The 14,451-nt window shown below is 31.0% G+C and overlaps 1 protein-coding gene across 1 annotated transcript; it reads right to left on the reverse strand.

Annotated features, from left to right (window-relative positions):
- Positions 1–45: 45 nt before the first annotated feature.
- Positions 46–14,342, reverse strand: LOC131955332 (ubiquitin-like modifier-activating enzyme 6). The gene is made up of 35 exons (XM_059319429.1): positions 14,197–14,342; positions 12,542–12,588; positions 12,271–12,365; positions 12,021–12,049; positions 11,459–11,553; positions 11,243–11,354; positions 10,997–11,077; positions 10,704–10,826; positions 10,475–10,598; positions 10,187–10,296; positions 10,032–10,094; positions 8,834–8,910; positions 8,644–8,710; positions 8,393–8,539; positions 7,400–7,467; positions 7,203–7,281; positions 6,923–6,997; positions 6,708–6,785; positions 6,514–6,562; positions 5,657–5,686; positions 5,344–5,449; positions 4,932–5,037; positions 4,623–4,712; positions 4,412–4,492; positions 4,109–4,237; positions 3,974–4,025; positions 3,311–3,374; positions 3,098–3,167; positions 2,901–2,972; positions 2,562–2,676; positions 2,332–2,411; positions 1,834–2,075; positions 1,620–1,707; positions 1,439–1,533; positions 46–1,297 (listed from the first exon to the last, which is right to left on the reverse strand). The coding sequence occupies exons 2-35, from the start codon at positions 12,577–12,579 to the stop codon at positions 1,183–1,185; spliced, it is 3,045 nt and encodes a 1,014-aa protein (XP_059175412.1). The 5' UTR covers positions 12,580–12,588; positions 14,197–14,342; the 3' UTR covers positions 46–1,182.
- Positions 14,343–14,451: the final 109 nt, after the last annotated feature.

Here is a 14,451-nt window from a genome sequence, read left to right on the forward strand (position 1 = left end):
GAATTAATTTTTAGCGTTACAGCTCTTTAACAACAAATAGAAGAGCAAGCATTAAATTTATTTATTAACTTTATTGTTTTTCAACCCCAATCTTAGGCAAACAATTTTGTAGAGCAGCTTGACTGATGAACACATAATGAAATTACTGCCTCTCATAAAAGACAACTTTAGAACAGCTGTTGGTTGATTAATTGTTTGAACCAATGACTAGGCATACAACAACTTATGTATAGGCAGGAATGACCTCAGTTACATATGCTGCTTCACAAACTTGAAGCCATAAAAATGAAAATAAATGAAGCTGAAAAACTGACAAATGTACAGACACCAATAAGATATTGATCCTGATAAATTAATAAAACAATTAACTATTCAATCAAACAGCAAATATAACTATAACATAACCTCAATCATATAACATGTTCAAAGGCGTCAGTATGTTTATCCATAACTCTGGTCAGTTTTATAACAATCTCTATTTAGGGACATTTTTACTGACACCAAAAGCTAATACTAAGACATCATTGGTCTAAGTTTGTAACATTTACACAGCATACCAGAAGCTGCAACATTATTTCTTGGTTTAATTTAACCACAATGATTTTACTTGGCTTAACATCTAAAATGTTTACAAATTAGGTAGTTCCTAGAAGCTATATTAAAAAAACAAAAACAAACGAACAATCTCCAACATTCTTTTGAAATCTGCTCAAAAAAAGTACTGCAGATAAATTGTAACTGCAACAAGTAGAATGACTGAAGCTACATGATGGCAAGAAGTAGAATGACTAAAGCTCAAATGTTATAGCATGAGGGAGAGTGATCTTAAAATCTAAAGAACCACTCTGATGAGAGCCTTTCTGGCGAACCCACAGATGTCTGATGTGACAGCTCCAGACATGGCATGACAGGGTTTCTATGGCAACCATAATACCAGGCTCGTGTACAGCACCAGGTAACTCAGTAATACAACAGCCTCACCTACCACTTACCATCTACAAAATCCAGTGGGGTATGGGATGAAATGTACCATGGGTACAATAATTTAGTTCATCATTTTTTTTATTTGATGTTATCATCTATGGTCATTCATAGATGAATCATTTTAAAATTTAATAATACATTTTAAAAACATCACAGTTTGTATGACCATCTATTGTGTAAGTGATCCCAAATCCAAGCCTAAAAGAAATATCTAACAGGTGGACCTGGCACATCATCACCATTATCTCCATCAAAAGATACAACAAGGTCCACATATTTTTGGCCAGGTACAGGTTTCAGTAGACTTGTCATCCTTGTCGGAGAGAGAGAAAAAACTTGTCAACTGCTTAACTCTTTTAAAATCTTAATTATTTAAAATCAGCTTTGCATCAATTTTAATTTTAAAAATTTTAATACCACCTCATATTCTACCACAATAAAAGTTTTAACTTACTGCATTGGTAGTTTTTTATTTTGGCCAGGCATAAATGGCATGTACACTATTTTCACTCCTTGCACAATTGAGTTTGCTTCAAATCCAAACTTTTCCTGTACAGATAAAACAAAAACAAATGAAACAAATAGGTCTATTAAAACAGCCCAGCTGACAAAACTTCACTGAAAGCATTTCTTACCTTGCATGAATCTATAAAGTTTTGTAATGTAAATGTCTGTGTGCCTCGTACTTCCCACTTGTCCCATAGTGTTACACTGAGACCCTCTCTGTAATACATTTTTAAAATTAATTCTTCTAATTTACTAACAGGAAAGTTTTTCTTGAAACATTTATATGTCTATGGTTTACAAATGAGTAAATTAGTAAATAAAAAACAACCAGATCAAAATTACCGTAAAACAGTTTTAGCTGCAGGTCCTGGCTCTGACATCAGTAATGTGGGTAAAGCTAAGTTAAGAAAACAGTTTCTTAACTTTTGGAATGGAAGCTTACATAGAACTTTGATCAATTCCAGAGTGACAAGCCCTGAAACTGCAGCCGTAGTTGTGGCAATGGCAGGAACAATACGGCCAGCTATTCTTTTTATTTTAAACCTGTCTCCTATGTTTATGTTATACATCTGTGCACGCAGGTTCTGCAAGAAGTTATGTGTAAGACTGAAGTGTCAAATACTTCATAATAATTCATTTTTACCATTACAAGATGCCAACTAAGGGTAAAATGGGACAAACAAAGCTTTAACATTTCATCATTACTTTAAAAAAAAAAAGTTTAATTAGAGACTGCTGTAGCTCTATTTCTAGAATCAAATATTACTTTTAATAGGTCAAGTTTTAAAGTATATATAAGCTGTGAGTACATATTATAACTTATAAGAAAATATAACATACTGTAGTGGAGGTTATGTAATCAATATGACCATTGCTGTCATCATCTTTTTCAAATTCCAAAGCATTTAATGGACTTGGGTCTGTTCAAATACAGCAATTTCAAGGAAAATCATTGGTTAATTATTGAAGTCATAAATTAAAAGAATAATGAAGTGCTTGTAAAAGTTTTAAAATGACAAAAACACTACACATAAAAATACTTTAATATGATATAAAAAACAAATACAAACTTAGTTGGCTCTCTTGTAATTTCCTCAACCTTAATCCAGCCTCTTTGACAACATCTCCTGAGAGGTGTTCGGGAGGTGATTCATCTTTCTTAACTGATTCATCAGTCTCTATGGCCTTAAATACATGTACCACAGAGGTCAGGCCAAAGTGTTATGTCAATTTATGTATTTAAAATTAACTTTTCAACTGACTTAGCTATAGTCTAAAACTAGGTTAGTAAATAAACCAGTTTCATGGGATGAACTAAACATTTTTTGGTTCTTAATTAAAACGATGTTTGCAATTTTTAAAAAGAATAAAAACGAGTTTAGATCTAGTAGTATGTTAAAAAAGTATACCTTGTTTGATGGCTTAAATTCTGGAACAGTAACTGTTGACAAAATGTCAATGATATTTTTCAACTCAGAATCCTAGGATTAAAAAATTAAAAACGTGAAGAATTTAAATGATAAATAAAACCAAATATTCATATATTTAAAAAATACCTCACTATTGGCGTTAAAATGGTTGGTATTGAGTTAAATGAAATTAATACCTCTTGACTTTTATGGATGTTGTATACATCTGCTATCAATCTTGCTGTTGTAACTACGAAAAGCATATGCCTGCAGTATTTAAAAGACAAAGTATTTATTTTATAAACTGTATTATAAAGTGCATTTTTTAAGCATGTTAAGCACACATCAAACCCATCATTAACTTGTAGGCCTGCAACTGAAAGCTATTGTTCAGTAGATTTATGACTTACATATCATTACTTGGGTCAAACACAACGGGGGTTGGTGGTCTTTTGGGAGGACCCCAGAATAATGCTGAAATAAGATTAAGGATCCATAATAACATACACATTAGTATACTGCAGTTGTTTGTAAAATATTAAACATCTAACTTACAAAATTGATGACATTTTTAAAAAGTATTTTTATATCCTAAGACCGAGTATCAATTAGAAATATTGATTCTGTGATCCATCTACATCTTTATTAATCAATAAAATAGTTTTCCTTACAACATTAGTAACCGATGTTATTTAGAATTAAATGCAGATTTAAACACAGCACATCAACTTCTATACATTCTGAGAATTTGGAAACCAATAGACATTTAAACTATCAACACCTAACTTATGCAATATTTGCAGCAGTAAGGTAGCATCCATAAATGACTCCCTACTCTCATTTTTGAGGGTGGGAATAATACATTGTCATAAAATACATAACATCTTAGGAGTCAAAAGATTTTGGACCTTTTTCTGCACTCAGTAGTTTCAGAATGACTTACATGCATTATCGATAGAAAAAGTGAATGACAGAATAGTAAGTGTAGATTTATTAAATACTACAACATAAACAGCTGTAATAAAAAAAATGATTTACTAACAGGTTAAAAAAAACCAAAAGGGTTAACTAACCTCCATCTTCAAGCTTTTTATCTATTGGAAATGCATGAAGCAACTCTTTTGCCTAAGAAAGAAAAACAAAAGAAATACTTGTGAACAAAATCCTTGTTAGGGTGTTATTATAAAACTAAAGCAGTTGCACCTTACCTTGTGATTAAAATAGCGCTCAAAACGGATTCTTGCTAGGGATACACAATCTGTCCAATTGCTTGGCCTATTTGTCAGAATTTTGCTCACTTTCACAGCCCCCTCAACAGCAATGCCATTTTCTAGTTTCTGGTATGAGATTAAAAAACTATCATTACTGTTTTCTAATAACTATACATAAAAGCAAACATTTAAAAAAAATAGTTATATTATAACACTTAAAGGACAAAATAAATCTTGTGGAATGCAATTAGAGGATGTATATTTATAATTTAAAAGTAAATTAAAAAAAAAAAAACTAACCTTAATTACTTCCTTGATGTCTTTATTTTTCTCCCAAAATTTGTTAAAAAGTTGTGCATTTTGTACAAAAGGAGCTTCAAACTATATTATTTAAAAAAAAAATTACAATAAATGAAATAAAAATCAGGTAATTAAAAAATCTTTGAAACATTGATTAAATATTAAGTGTACATTTTCTTAGTCATTATGATAATACAAATGTATACAACACCTTATCTCTAGCCCATTGAATACAATGCTCCAGAGTTGCAGGAAAAGACTTTATTGTGCAGTAAGGGAAATCTTCATCTTTAGGATCTTGCTAAAATGTTTTAGAAAAATAATATTCATGTAAATTTATGATTTTGGCAAAATTAAACAATCAATAAAAAAATGTTGTACTTAACATCTTACAAAGCATTGTATGCTTAAGTTATCAATACTTTTACAGCCTACTTTAATAGCAATAGTTTATGTCAATTACAATAACAGCCAAGTCCTAGTAGAATCCTGTCAGAACCAAATCTAAAACCCTTTTTACCTGACTTGTGTAGGATTCAGTTAAATGTGGAACAATCACTTGAACATGACCCTTTGTTCCCATTGTTCCTGATTCCATTAAAGGTCGTTGGTTTGTAACACAGCGCCTAAATTTTTAAAATAGAATATATCATACTTTTGAATTTGATATCCTTCATTAAAAAGTAAACCTATAAAAATAAAATAAAAACTAACTAGCTGAAAATGGCATAGAAAAATCAGTACTACTCATCCATATGTGGGTTGGCAATGTCGAGTGGTTTGAAGAATGGTCTGGACTGCAGAAGGTGCCAGAGTCCACTCAGCTCTGACTCGCATAAGACTACACCATCCCTTCGTATGCCGAGGAGAAACATGAACTCTACTTTATCTGCACTATGGAATGTTAGGTCTGAAAGGAGGAATTTACTTACCCATCCATATAACGCCTTGCTTCTACATTATCCAGAGCATTAACAATAATATCTTGACTTTCAAAAAATGCATCTGTGTAGACTGTTTCCTCTGTATGTGGTCCCACTAGAATTTAATACATGTTGGTATCAGTTTTAATTTCTCCTATCTCTTTTTTTACAGTTTATAATGGAATATAACATGACAAATCTAATAATGACTGAAAAATTATTTACATTTTTTTCAGTTATCATAATGAATTATATGAGGAGTTACATTTTAATTATTTGACAAAAACTTCATGTTGAACAATTACATGTTTGCAAACTTTACCTCTGTGTTGGTGTGCTTCTATCTGCAAATCTGTAAAGATTATTTTAAAAAATAATTGAGCATGCTTTTTAAGAGTTAGGTTATATATTCTAACTATTTTTTGTAGTTTTTATGTGTGTGTTATTCAGCAGATGTGGTTTTCCATTTTACTGCATTTTTAAAAATATATAGGCCCTACACAATTTAATTTTAATAACATTTATAAGCAAATTATACTATTATAGTCAGCAGAAGTTTAATTGTTTTAAATATTTTTTTTCACTGCTTCTTGCACAACACAATTGATAGAATGATTGAAAGTAACAACAACTGGACAAATTACCTTATTCAAAAAAGATTGCACATTTTTTTGGCTCAAGTGTTATTAATATTTTCAAAGAAACTAAACAATATTGGAAATAAAAAAGATCCCAAAACAATTTTGTTTTCTCTTGTCACCACAGGTAAAGTAAAGTAAAGTTTCCCTTTCAAACCTGACGGTCTATGGGGCAAGTGAAGTAGAGTTCACTTGTTTCTGTGACCTCGGCATATGAAGAGATAGTGTGGTCAGCACTATGCCCAGCCGCACCACAGGTAATGTTGTTAAATGTAAACAACAAGTCTTATCTAGGTCATGCTGATGTTTAAAGTATAAATATTTACTAAAAAAGAATTGTAGTTTTTAGTACAAAATTAATGGCTGTCCCGATTTAATCAGAGCAAATCATTTAGTATTTGTTATGACAAAATGTCATGGTTATACTAAATTATAGTACACAAAAAATGAATTTAAGTGTTGGCATTATTTATACATAAGAAATTACAAAAAATAAAAATATAACTAGCTGTCAGTTACTGTTTTTATGATATGCACAAACCTTTGTTTATCTCTAATGCAGCTTGTTTTGCTGTCACTGATTTTGGTTTCTAGAAATAAAACCCAATTTCAGAATAAATCAATGCAATTGAAACAGATTACAATGTTATAAAACATAATATTTAATTCAAACCATTGCAATTAAAACAGATTACAAATTTATTTCAATACTTTAAAAAATGCTTTGCCACAAACCTGAATGTGACAAGGTCGAAACAAGAACTGTCTGTTTAGGTTAGATTTTTCTATTAGGTCATTATCTGTAATTGTAAGCTGTAAAAAAATAATTGTCATTAACTCATGGTATAAAAAGTCTGTTTATTAACAATGTTAATTAAATATAATGCAGTCAAATTGTTCAGAGATGTTTAAAAATTACTATAGATTCATCAGCAGCAATCTGATTTTACCTTTCCAGATCTAGTGCCAACACCTAACAATGCAAAGTTTTTTAACATTTCACAGCCAATGGCACCACAACCAACCTGAAATATTATAAATTTCTTTGTATGTAAAAACTTTATAATTGTTACCAATTAAACTGAATAAGATATATGTTCTGTTAATGTTTTTAATTGGATATGTCAATAATAAACTTTATCTAGAAAACAAGCAACATTTTTTTTTATTTTTGTTTTTAAGTGTACAGCACTAATCAATAATTAAAACATTTAACAAAGATGAACTTACCATAAAAAGTTTAGTATCAGCTAAAACTTGACATCTGTCCTCTCCTATGCAAATTCTCAAAGAATCATATCTGTCACCACTTTTAAAAGATGTAAAAATAATTATCTAACTTATTTGTGACTATTTTCTTTAAATATCAAGCTATCTAAATTAAAATTTATAGAATTTAAATATTTTTTATAAAAATGTAATCTTACTGTGGTGAAAATTGTTTTACATCTATGATAGGTTCTTGAGGTAGAACTTCAGCAACATCAAGATATAACTGGAAATATTTAACTTGATTTAAAACTCTTTTAAACAATCTAATAAACTATTTACTAATTAGCTTTTAACCAGTTAAACAAGGTAATTAAAAAGTCTAGTGACAATTTTAGCGCAATTTCCTTATGTTATCTAAAAATAGCTCTGTCGTAGCGTAAATCAAGAGCAGGGTTAGTAAAACCATTGGTTAGTTATCAAAACGTTTTTTATTAATTTTTTTCAGTATTTTACATGTTTTATTTACAATAGAGTTACATGACTAAAAACCATTGCGCGCCTACTGAACGTGATGGCGCAACCATGGAACGCGATGGCGCAGCTATTGAACGTGATGACGCGTGTGGTGTGGTTGGAAAAAATGCCTACTAATTCGGTCCAAATTTTAATTAATTCAAAAAATTTTTTGTGACCGAACGAAAGGATATTTTTGAAAACTTTCTTCGGCAATATTGTTCTAAATTATGGCAGGAATCGATTGGTACATGTTTCAAGTCGCTTAGTGATCTGGTTGCCGAGATATGGGCAAAAAACTGCTTTTTTTCGAGTTTTTTTGGCTTTTCTGGGAAATCCATGAAAGAAACCCGTAATTTTTATGGCCTATGTTCATCCTCGTAACTTGCTTAACATAATTGCTTTTGGAACTAGTCATCGATATTGCTTTGTTGAGGAGGAGATACGACTTAAAGCCCGGACACACATTCATCCATACATTCATACATCCATCCATCCATTCCCAGAAATGACGAGTTAATAAACGCAATTCTCCAGAATGGAAATTGCGCTAAAAAACTTTATCATACATAGAGCAATAATGCTAACTTTCATAAAATTAAAGTTTCATGACTATTTTCATAGTTATTGAATAATAAATAACATGATGTTTAGGCTATTTTCAATATGATAAAAATACTGCATTTAAAACTAACCCATTGGTTAAGAGGTGTAAACTTTCCTGTCAAAGCTTTTAATGCTTCTTGTGCAACCACACCTCCAAAGATAGCACATAGGGGTGCAAGACTACCTTCACTACATCTGCATATAGCTTGCAGAAGATTTTCATTCAAATTATCAACCTTTTAAAAAGAATTATGAAAAGGCATAATTTTTTCATTTATTTTCTCAATATCAAGAGGTTAAACATTTTTAAAAATCAATCATTTAAAATATTTGTCCTTACTTTGTTTTCCAATGACTCATTTATGTTCTTTGCTATGTCAACAAACTTTGCTGCATCTGCATCATCCCTAAAATATAAAAATGTGCATATTTATTATTAGTAAGCCTATCCACATTTTTACAGGTTACTAAAATTACAATACTAATAATTGATTAAAGTAAGTATGAAGTAAGCAGAAACAGTAACCAACCATGATTTAGGTAAAGACTTGAAATCTTCTATAAATTTATGTAAAGCCAGGTAGCTCAAGTGTAAAATTGGTGGAGTCTGCAAATGTTAATTTACATTATTACATTAATACTGACAAAAGGCTTTATTAAAAACAAATCATCTTTTATATTTAAAAAATAATAATCATTAAAAAAGTTTTAAAAAACCCACGTTTTCTGATTGAACTAAAAAGTAGAAAATAAATACTATACATCACAATAATGCAAGCGATCACTCTACTATAAGCGATGAAAAACGTGGGGCGCCGAAGTAAAAGTTATATTACTATTGATTAGATAATACTATTGACTTTTATTAGGGAGCTTGTAGAGAGTCAACAGTATTAGAAACTGTAAGAAAATCACGGCGCCCCACGTTTTTCATCGCTTATAGTAGAGTGATCGCTTGCATTATTGTGATGTATAGTATTTATTTTCTACTTTTTAGTTCAATCAGAAAACGTGGGTTTTTTAAAACTTTTTTAATGATTATTATTTTCTACTTTTTAGTCTTTGTCTGTTTGTTTGCATTGAAATCTTGCTATCGATTTTATCTTTTAACTTTTTTTTGGGTAAACGAAGACAACTCGTAAAAAGACAACTCGTAAAAAACGAGAGACCCTTTCTTCTTCGGTCTCAATCGCAAGTGAATGATTGTCAGAGGTTAGTTGATAGCGGTTAGGACGAGGGCTGGTTACTGACTAGAACACATAGATTTGAACCCGTGTCGAGTGGGATAGCAATCGTGTGCCCAACCACTCGACCATATCGTCTCCCCCAAACTGGCCACCAGTGGTAATAGTTACCTCCTGTAAGTTTAAAGTCGGTTCAAACTAAATTATCTGCCCCTAAGCCTGTCGCGACGTGGGATCGTTCGCTTCACTGCGCGCGGCAAGAGAGAGGCGAGCTACGCGTCGCTCGTTTTTTTTCTAATGGCTCGCAGAGGAGAATTATATATATAGATTATATAGCGGTCTAAAATGCTCAATAAAATGTTTCCATTGATCAATTTAGTAATAATAACAATTGAATATTCTATGGTCATCCAAAAGAAAGCTTCCCTCAAAATTTCAGCGCGCTAGCTAACTGGGAAGTGCCAGAAATTTCGATCGCAAGATTTGATTGGAAAGACAAACAGAGAAAGCAAGTTAAAGAAAACGTGGGAAAAAAATGACTTACATCAAATTTACACAAATCAGGCATCATCAGTTTAGGCTTAATGATTTGCTGCTCTAGAGATTCCTGCAAAAGTTTTGTGGTTCAATATTAAAAATAGCTAAACCTTATGATTGTGAATGATTATGGTAACTATTAGAGATAGCAAAAATACTTACAAAGTTAGTTTTGGTATGAACTTTAACTTGGGTAAATATGCCTCCTTGCTCATATGGTTCATATTCTGGACCAGTAGTATCTCCGATACTAAAAGAAAAGGAATTCACCTCTGAAAAAAATAAAAATATTATTTAGTTTTGTATTCTAACAAGCTTGAGTTATGGAATGACTTAAGTGCTCTGATGAAAAATGCATTTTATTTAGAAAAAAAACAATCAAGTTAAAGATTAGGCTAATTTAATGATATATTGATTTGATAATTAGAATCTGTTAAGACCAGACATTACCTTTTACGGTAAACTGTTGACCATTTAGTTTGGTCATTCCCTGCACTTCTCTGAAGGTTACAATATCACCAGTTTCAAGACCATGATATCTGTTTTCAAGACAGCTGACAACACCAGGGTTACCCTGTATTTGTTGATTACAGAAAACACATCAAACTACAGAACTATTTATGCCTGCTTAATGCTTTAGCAAGCTGGAATAAGTTATTTCATAACAGATGACAAATACCTTTGTAATGCTGCCAATGAAAATATCTTTTGGTTCCTCTCCAGTGCTATCAAATATATCAAAGTTTTCTCCAAAATCAATGAAAGCTGAACCAAGTATTCCATAAACATCTGATGATATGAACTGAAAAATGCAATTTTTGAAGCAATAGTAATTATACTATACATTTATTTTTTTTTTAAGTTTAAAGGTCAAGAAAATAAATATATCTGATAATTACAGCCTACAAGCATTACTAAGAGAGAATAAAATTTAAAAAATCTTTATTACACAAAAATACAAGTCAAACTTACTTTAATTGGTGGAGATGCTGTTCTACAAAATCGATTTATCTTTATTTGAAGATGCAAGGGTAATTCTGTTAGAATAACACACTGTATAAGAGATTAAAATTCAATAATTTAGTAAAGTCTGAATTAAAGTCTATGACTCAATTCGATTTAGTTCTAAACTACCTTTTTATACATACATATATGTTTTTTCATCAAGTTTAACATTCTACCTCTTGTACAAAAGATTAGTGTAAAATGTCTTCACACCTGGTAGTTTTTTAAGTAGGTCAACTCAGAACTGCTAGACAATGATTGCATGATACTCATAATGCTGACATAAGGATTTAACTCAGCTAAGTGCTTACAGCAGGCTTCTGCTCTGTTAAAAAAACATTAAGATTAATTATCATACTATATGTCATCCATAGAAGCTAACAAGCAGTTTTATGTTAGGCAAAAGTTTGATTATGGTTTGCTACTTGCCTGTATTTGGAAGACTGAACATCCTCATCTCTAATAAAAAACTGGGTGCCCAAATCCTTGACTGTGCAGATATTTGGATCTTGCACTGTTATGGACTAAAAGTACAATAAATGAAACAGTACAAAAAAGTAAACATTGTTTTTAAGGTTATACTATAAGTTATCATCAGTTGTGTATTAAAGGTGGTGCTTCTGAGGTAAATAAAGGGTTCCTTCATCAGAACGTTCTTGTCAGTGTACTGTTTGTTGTCTCCCTTGCCAAAATGACACTGCTGGACTTCACAGGAGCTGATATTGGTATATTTATATTTAAATGAAAACATTTTGCGAACAACATAATTTCTTGTTTATGATGCCATATAAGTGTGCCAATAGTTTATGCAAATATTTAGTGATGCATAAAACATTTATCATTTTGTAAATTAGAGCATGTTGCTATCATAATAAAAACAAATGGATCATATCTTGATGTGGTCTGATTAACAAATATCTACTATATATACACGAGCTATGACAGTGAAAAGTACTAAAGGCTTATGGTAAGTCTATGAAATTTTACTAACCTTGACACCTGCTAAGACAATATTTTTGGCTGCAAAAAAAAATATTTTTCCTTTTAAATTAAACATAATAAATCAACAATAACAATAGCGTGTTCTTAATAATATATATATATATATATATATATATATATATATATATATATAGGACAGTGAATTTGACATTCAATAATAATTTCTGAGAGATGTAAGTAGACCACAACTCAGGGCAAGAAATAAAATCTAAAAAAATTCTTTTAAATACATATTTTACCTATTTCAATTCCAACGCCTCCCATTCCATACACAAGAACAGATGAGTTGGCCATTCGATGCATAGCACTATCACCTAATACATATCGCTGACGACTGAAATAAAAACATGAAATTTCTTAAATAGTTATATTAATAATTGCTTTTTGATAAAATTTCATACCTGATATAAATATTATAAATATGTATAAAAAAATGAACATTTAAAGTTTAAAGGATCAATTCCTGTAGTTTTTTCAATCAATTTATTGTACGTCTTGTAAGTTTCATACCTATATAACGAGTCATCGATTTCCATTTGTTCTGTCATGATGATGGCCTGTAATTAATTAAGAAAAAACGTAATACAAAACTGATGATATGAGATTATGATTTGGGTCAGGACGCTAGGGTGATACCAAAGTTGGTCCCACAAAAAACTAATATTCTATTAGCTGCAACACAATACTGATAACTATTTCAACCTCTGCCAACTGATTAGCCTGTTTTGGGCCATGAGTATTTGAATTTTTTAAGAGAATGATTAATGTTATACTTCACTGAGACACCACGCTTCTTACTTAAATAAAAACTCTTATCATTGTTCTTGTCCGCACATGCATTCATATTTATTTTTAAGTACGACATTAAACTTTTTACTTTATGACAACTGTTTAAGTGGTCAAAGAGGTTGGGCAGGTCATTCCTTTGGACTTAGTTTTCATTTTACTTTTGATTCCTATTTTACTCAGTAAATAGGCTTAAAGAATGTAGAACTTTTTGAGGGTTAGGCATTAGGGTTTAGTGTTAGGCTTTAGGATTAGGCATTAAGTAAGTTTAAGATATTAGTTAGTGTCATTAGAGAAAAATGCCTTGCTCTGAATGGTCAGATTACTAAGTTAAGTACTAAGAGCCTTCTGATGGCTATTCGTAGTTACTAAAAAAAATAGCCTTCACTACAAATAGCCGGATAATTTAAATATATTATTTAGTACGAGCCGACCCGCGGCGTATCATACGCTGTTATTTAGTTGTTTTATTTTCTACTTTTCAGTAATTCATAATTTGTGAATTCGACAGTACCAATGCTGCCACTGAAAATATGTGCTTTAAAACACTAAACCCCTGTGAAAGCAGCCTCCTCTTAGTTACCTCCTCTAAGTTTAAAATCGTTTCAAACTAAATTATCTGCCCCTAATAGCCGTCACCAAACCCTACTCTACGATTGTAAAATGTAAACAGCGTGAACCACAACTCACCAGACCATGTGAGGGGGGTGGGGGGTGGTAGCGACAAAGAGGAAAAGAGGGGACTGCAAGGCACGTTTGCAGCTTGTTTTCTAACGGCTCCCAGAAGAGAATTATATATATAGATAATTCTAGTAACTAGTAGGATTGTTAGTATTTTTTAGTATTGTAGTAGATCTATGTAGATCTAGTAATAGTACTATGTATGTATGTATTGTTACATGAAGGAATCTTGTTAGTTGTTAGTTAGGTAGGTTAGTACTTACTAGATCTACTTTTAGTACTAGACTCTAGTCTACTTAGTGACTTACTTTTACTATTAATATATTAAACTCTATGTACTAGACCTAGCTAGAACAATCTTACAATGTGTTGAATGTAGTTCTATTTATTAGGCCTACTCTTTAGAGTTTAGTACTTACTAATACTAGATCTAGTATTACTAGGCCTACTTACTTAACTTACTTACTTATAGATCTAGTATATATTATATATATAATATATAATATATACTAGATCTAGTCTAGATTCTAGACTAGATCTAGAATAATATAATAATATTGTTTAATTTTAACATTTGTTTTGTTTTGAATAAAAGATTATTAATATTTGCCAATCTATCGAAATCCATCGTTTTAGTTTAGTTGTAAGTAAAATCTAGATCTAGATATAGATCTAACAGTACGAAGAATACTTCTTACTTCTGGTAACTCAATTACGTGCTTAATTTAGGAATGTAGAGAATCTAGATTCTAGTTTATAAAAATTAATTTGATAAAAGTGATTCATTCATTGAATGTTTAGTTAGGCCTAGGCTAATGTCGTTATTTTCCGAGTTTTGCCGGTGTTATACCGGAAAAAGAGCCGAAAGTTTTCGTTATCGAAGAAACTATTGGATCTTTTCAATCCTATTGAGCTTATGTAGCCAATCGTGTCTAGCTGCTCTTGTGGATTTT

This window comes from Physella acuta, unplaced genomic scaffold (assembly GCF_028476545.2).
Source record: "Physella acuta isolate Inbredline_101_S28 unplaced genomic scaffold, ASM2847654v3 ptg001063l, whole genome shotgun sequence".
Taxonomy (NCBI): domain Eukaryota; kingdom Metazoa; phylum Mollusca; class Gastropoda; family Physidae; genus Physella; species Physella acuta.

What these genes read in the sequence shown, in the direction of transcription:
- LOC131955332 (XM_059319429.1), bottom strand. Translation starts at nt 12,579, where the DNA reads ATGACAGAACAAATGGAAATCGATGACTCGTTATATAG. An exon ending in TTGGCACTAGATCTGGAAAG is followed by an intron (nt 6,786 to 6,922) that starts GTAAAATCAGAT and finishes ATTTTTTTACAG; the next exon opens with CTTACAATTACAGATAATGA. An exon ending in TAAAAAGCTTGAAGATGGAG is followed by an intron (nt 3,375 to 3,973) that starts GTTAGTTAACCC and finishes ATCTTATTTCAG; the next exon opens with CATTATTCTGGGGTCCTCCC.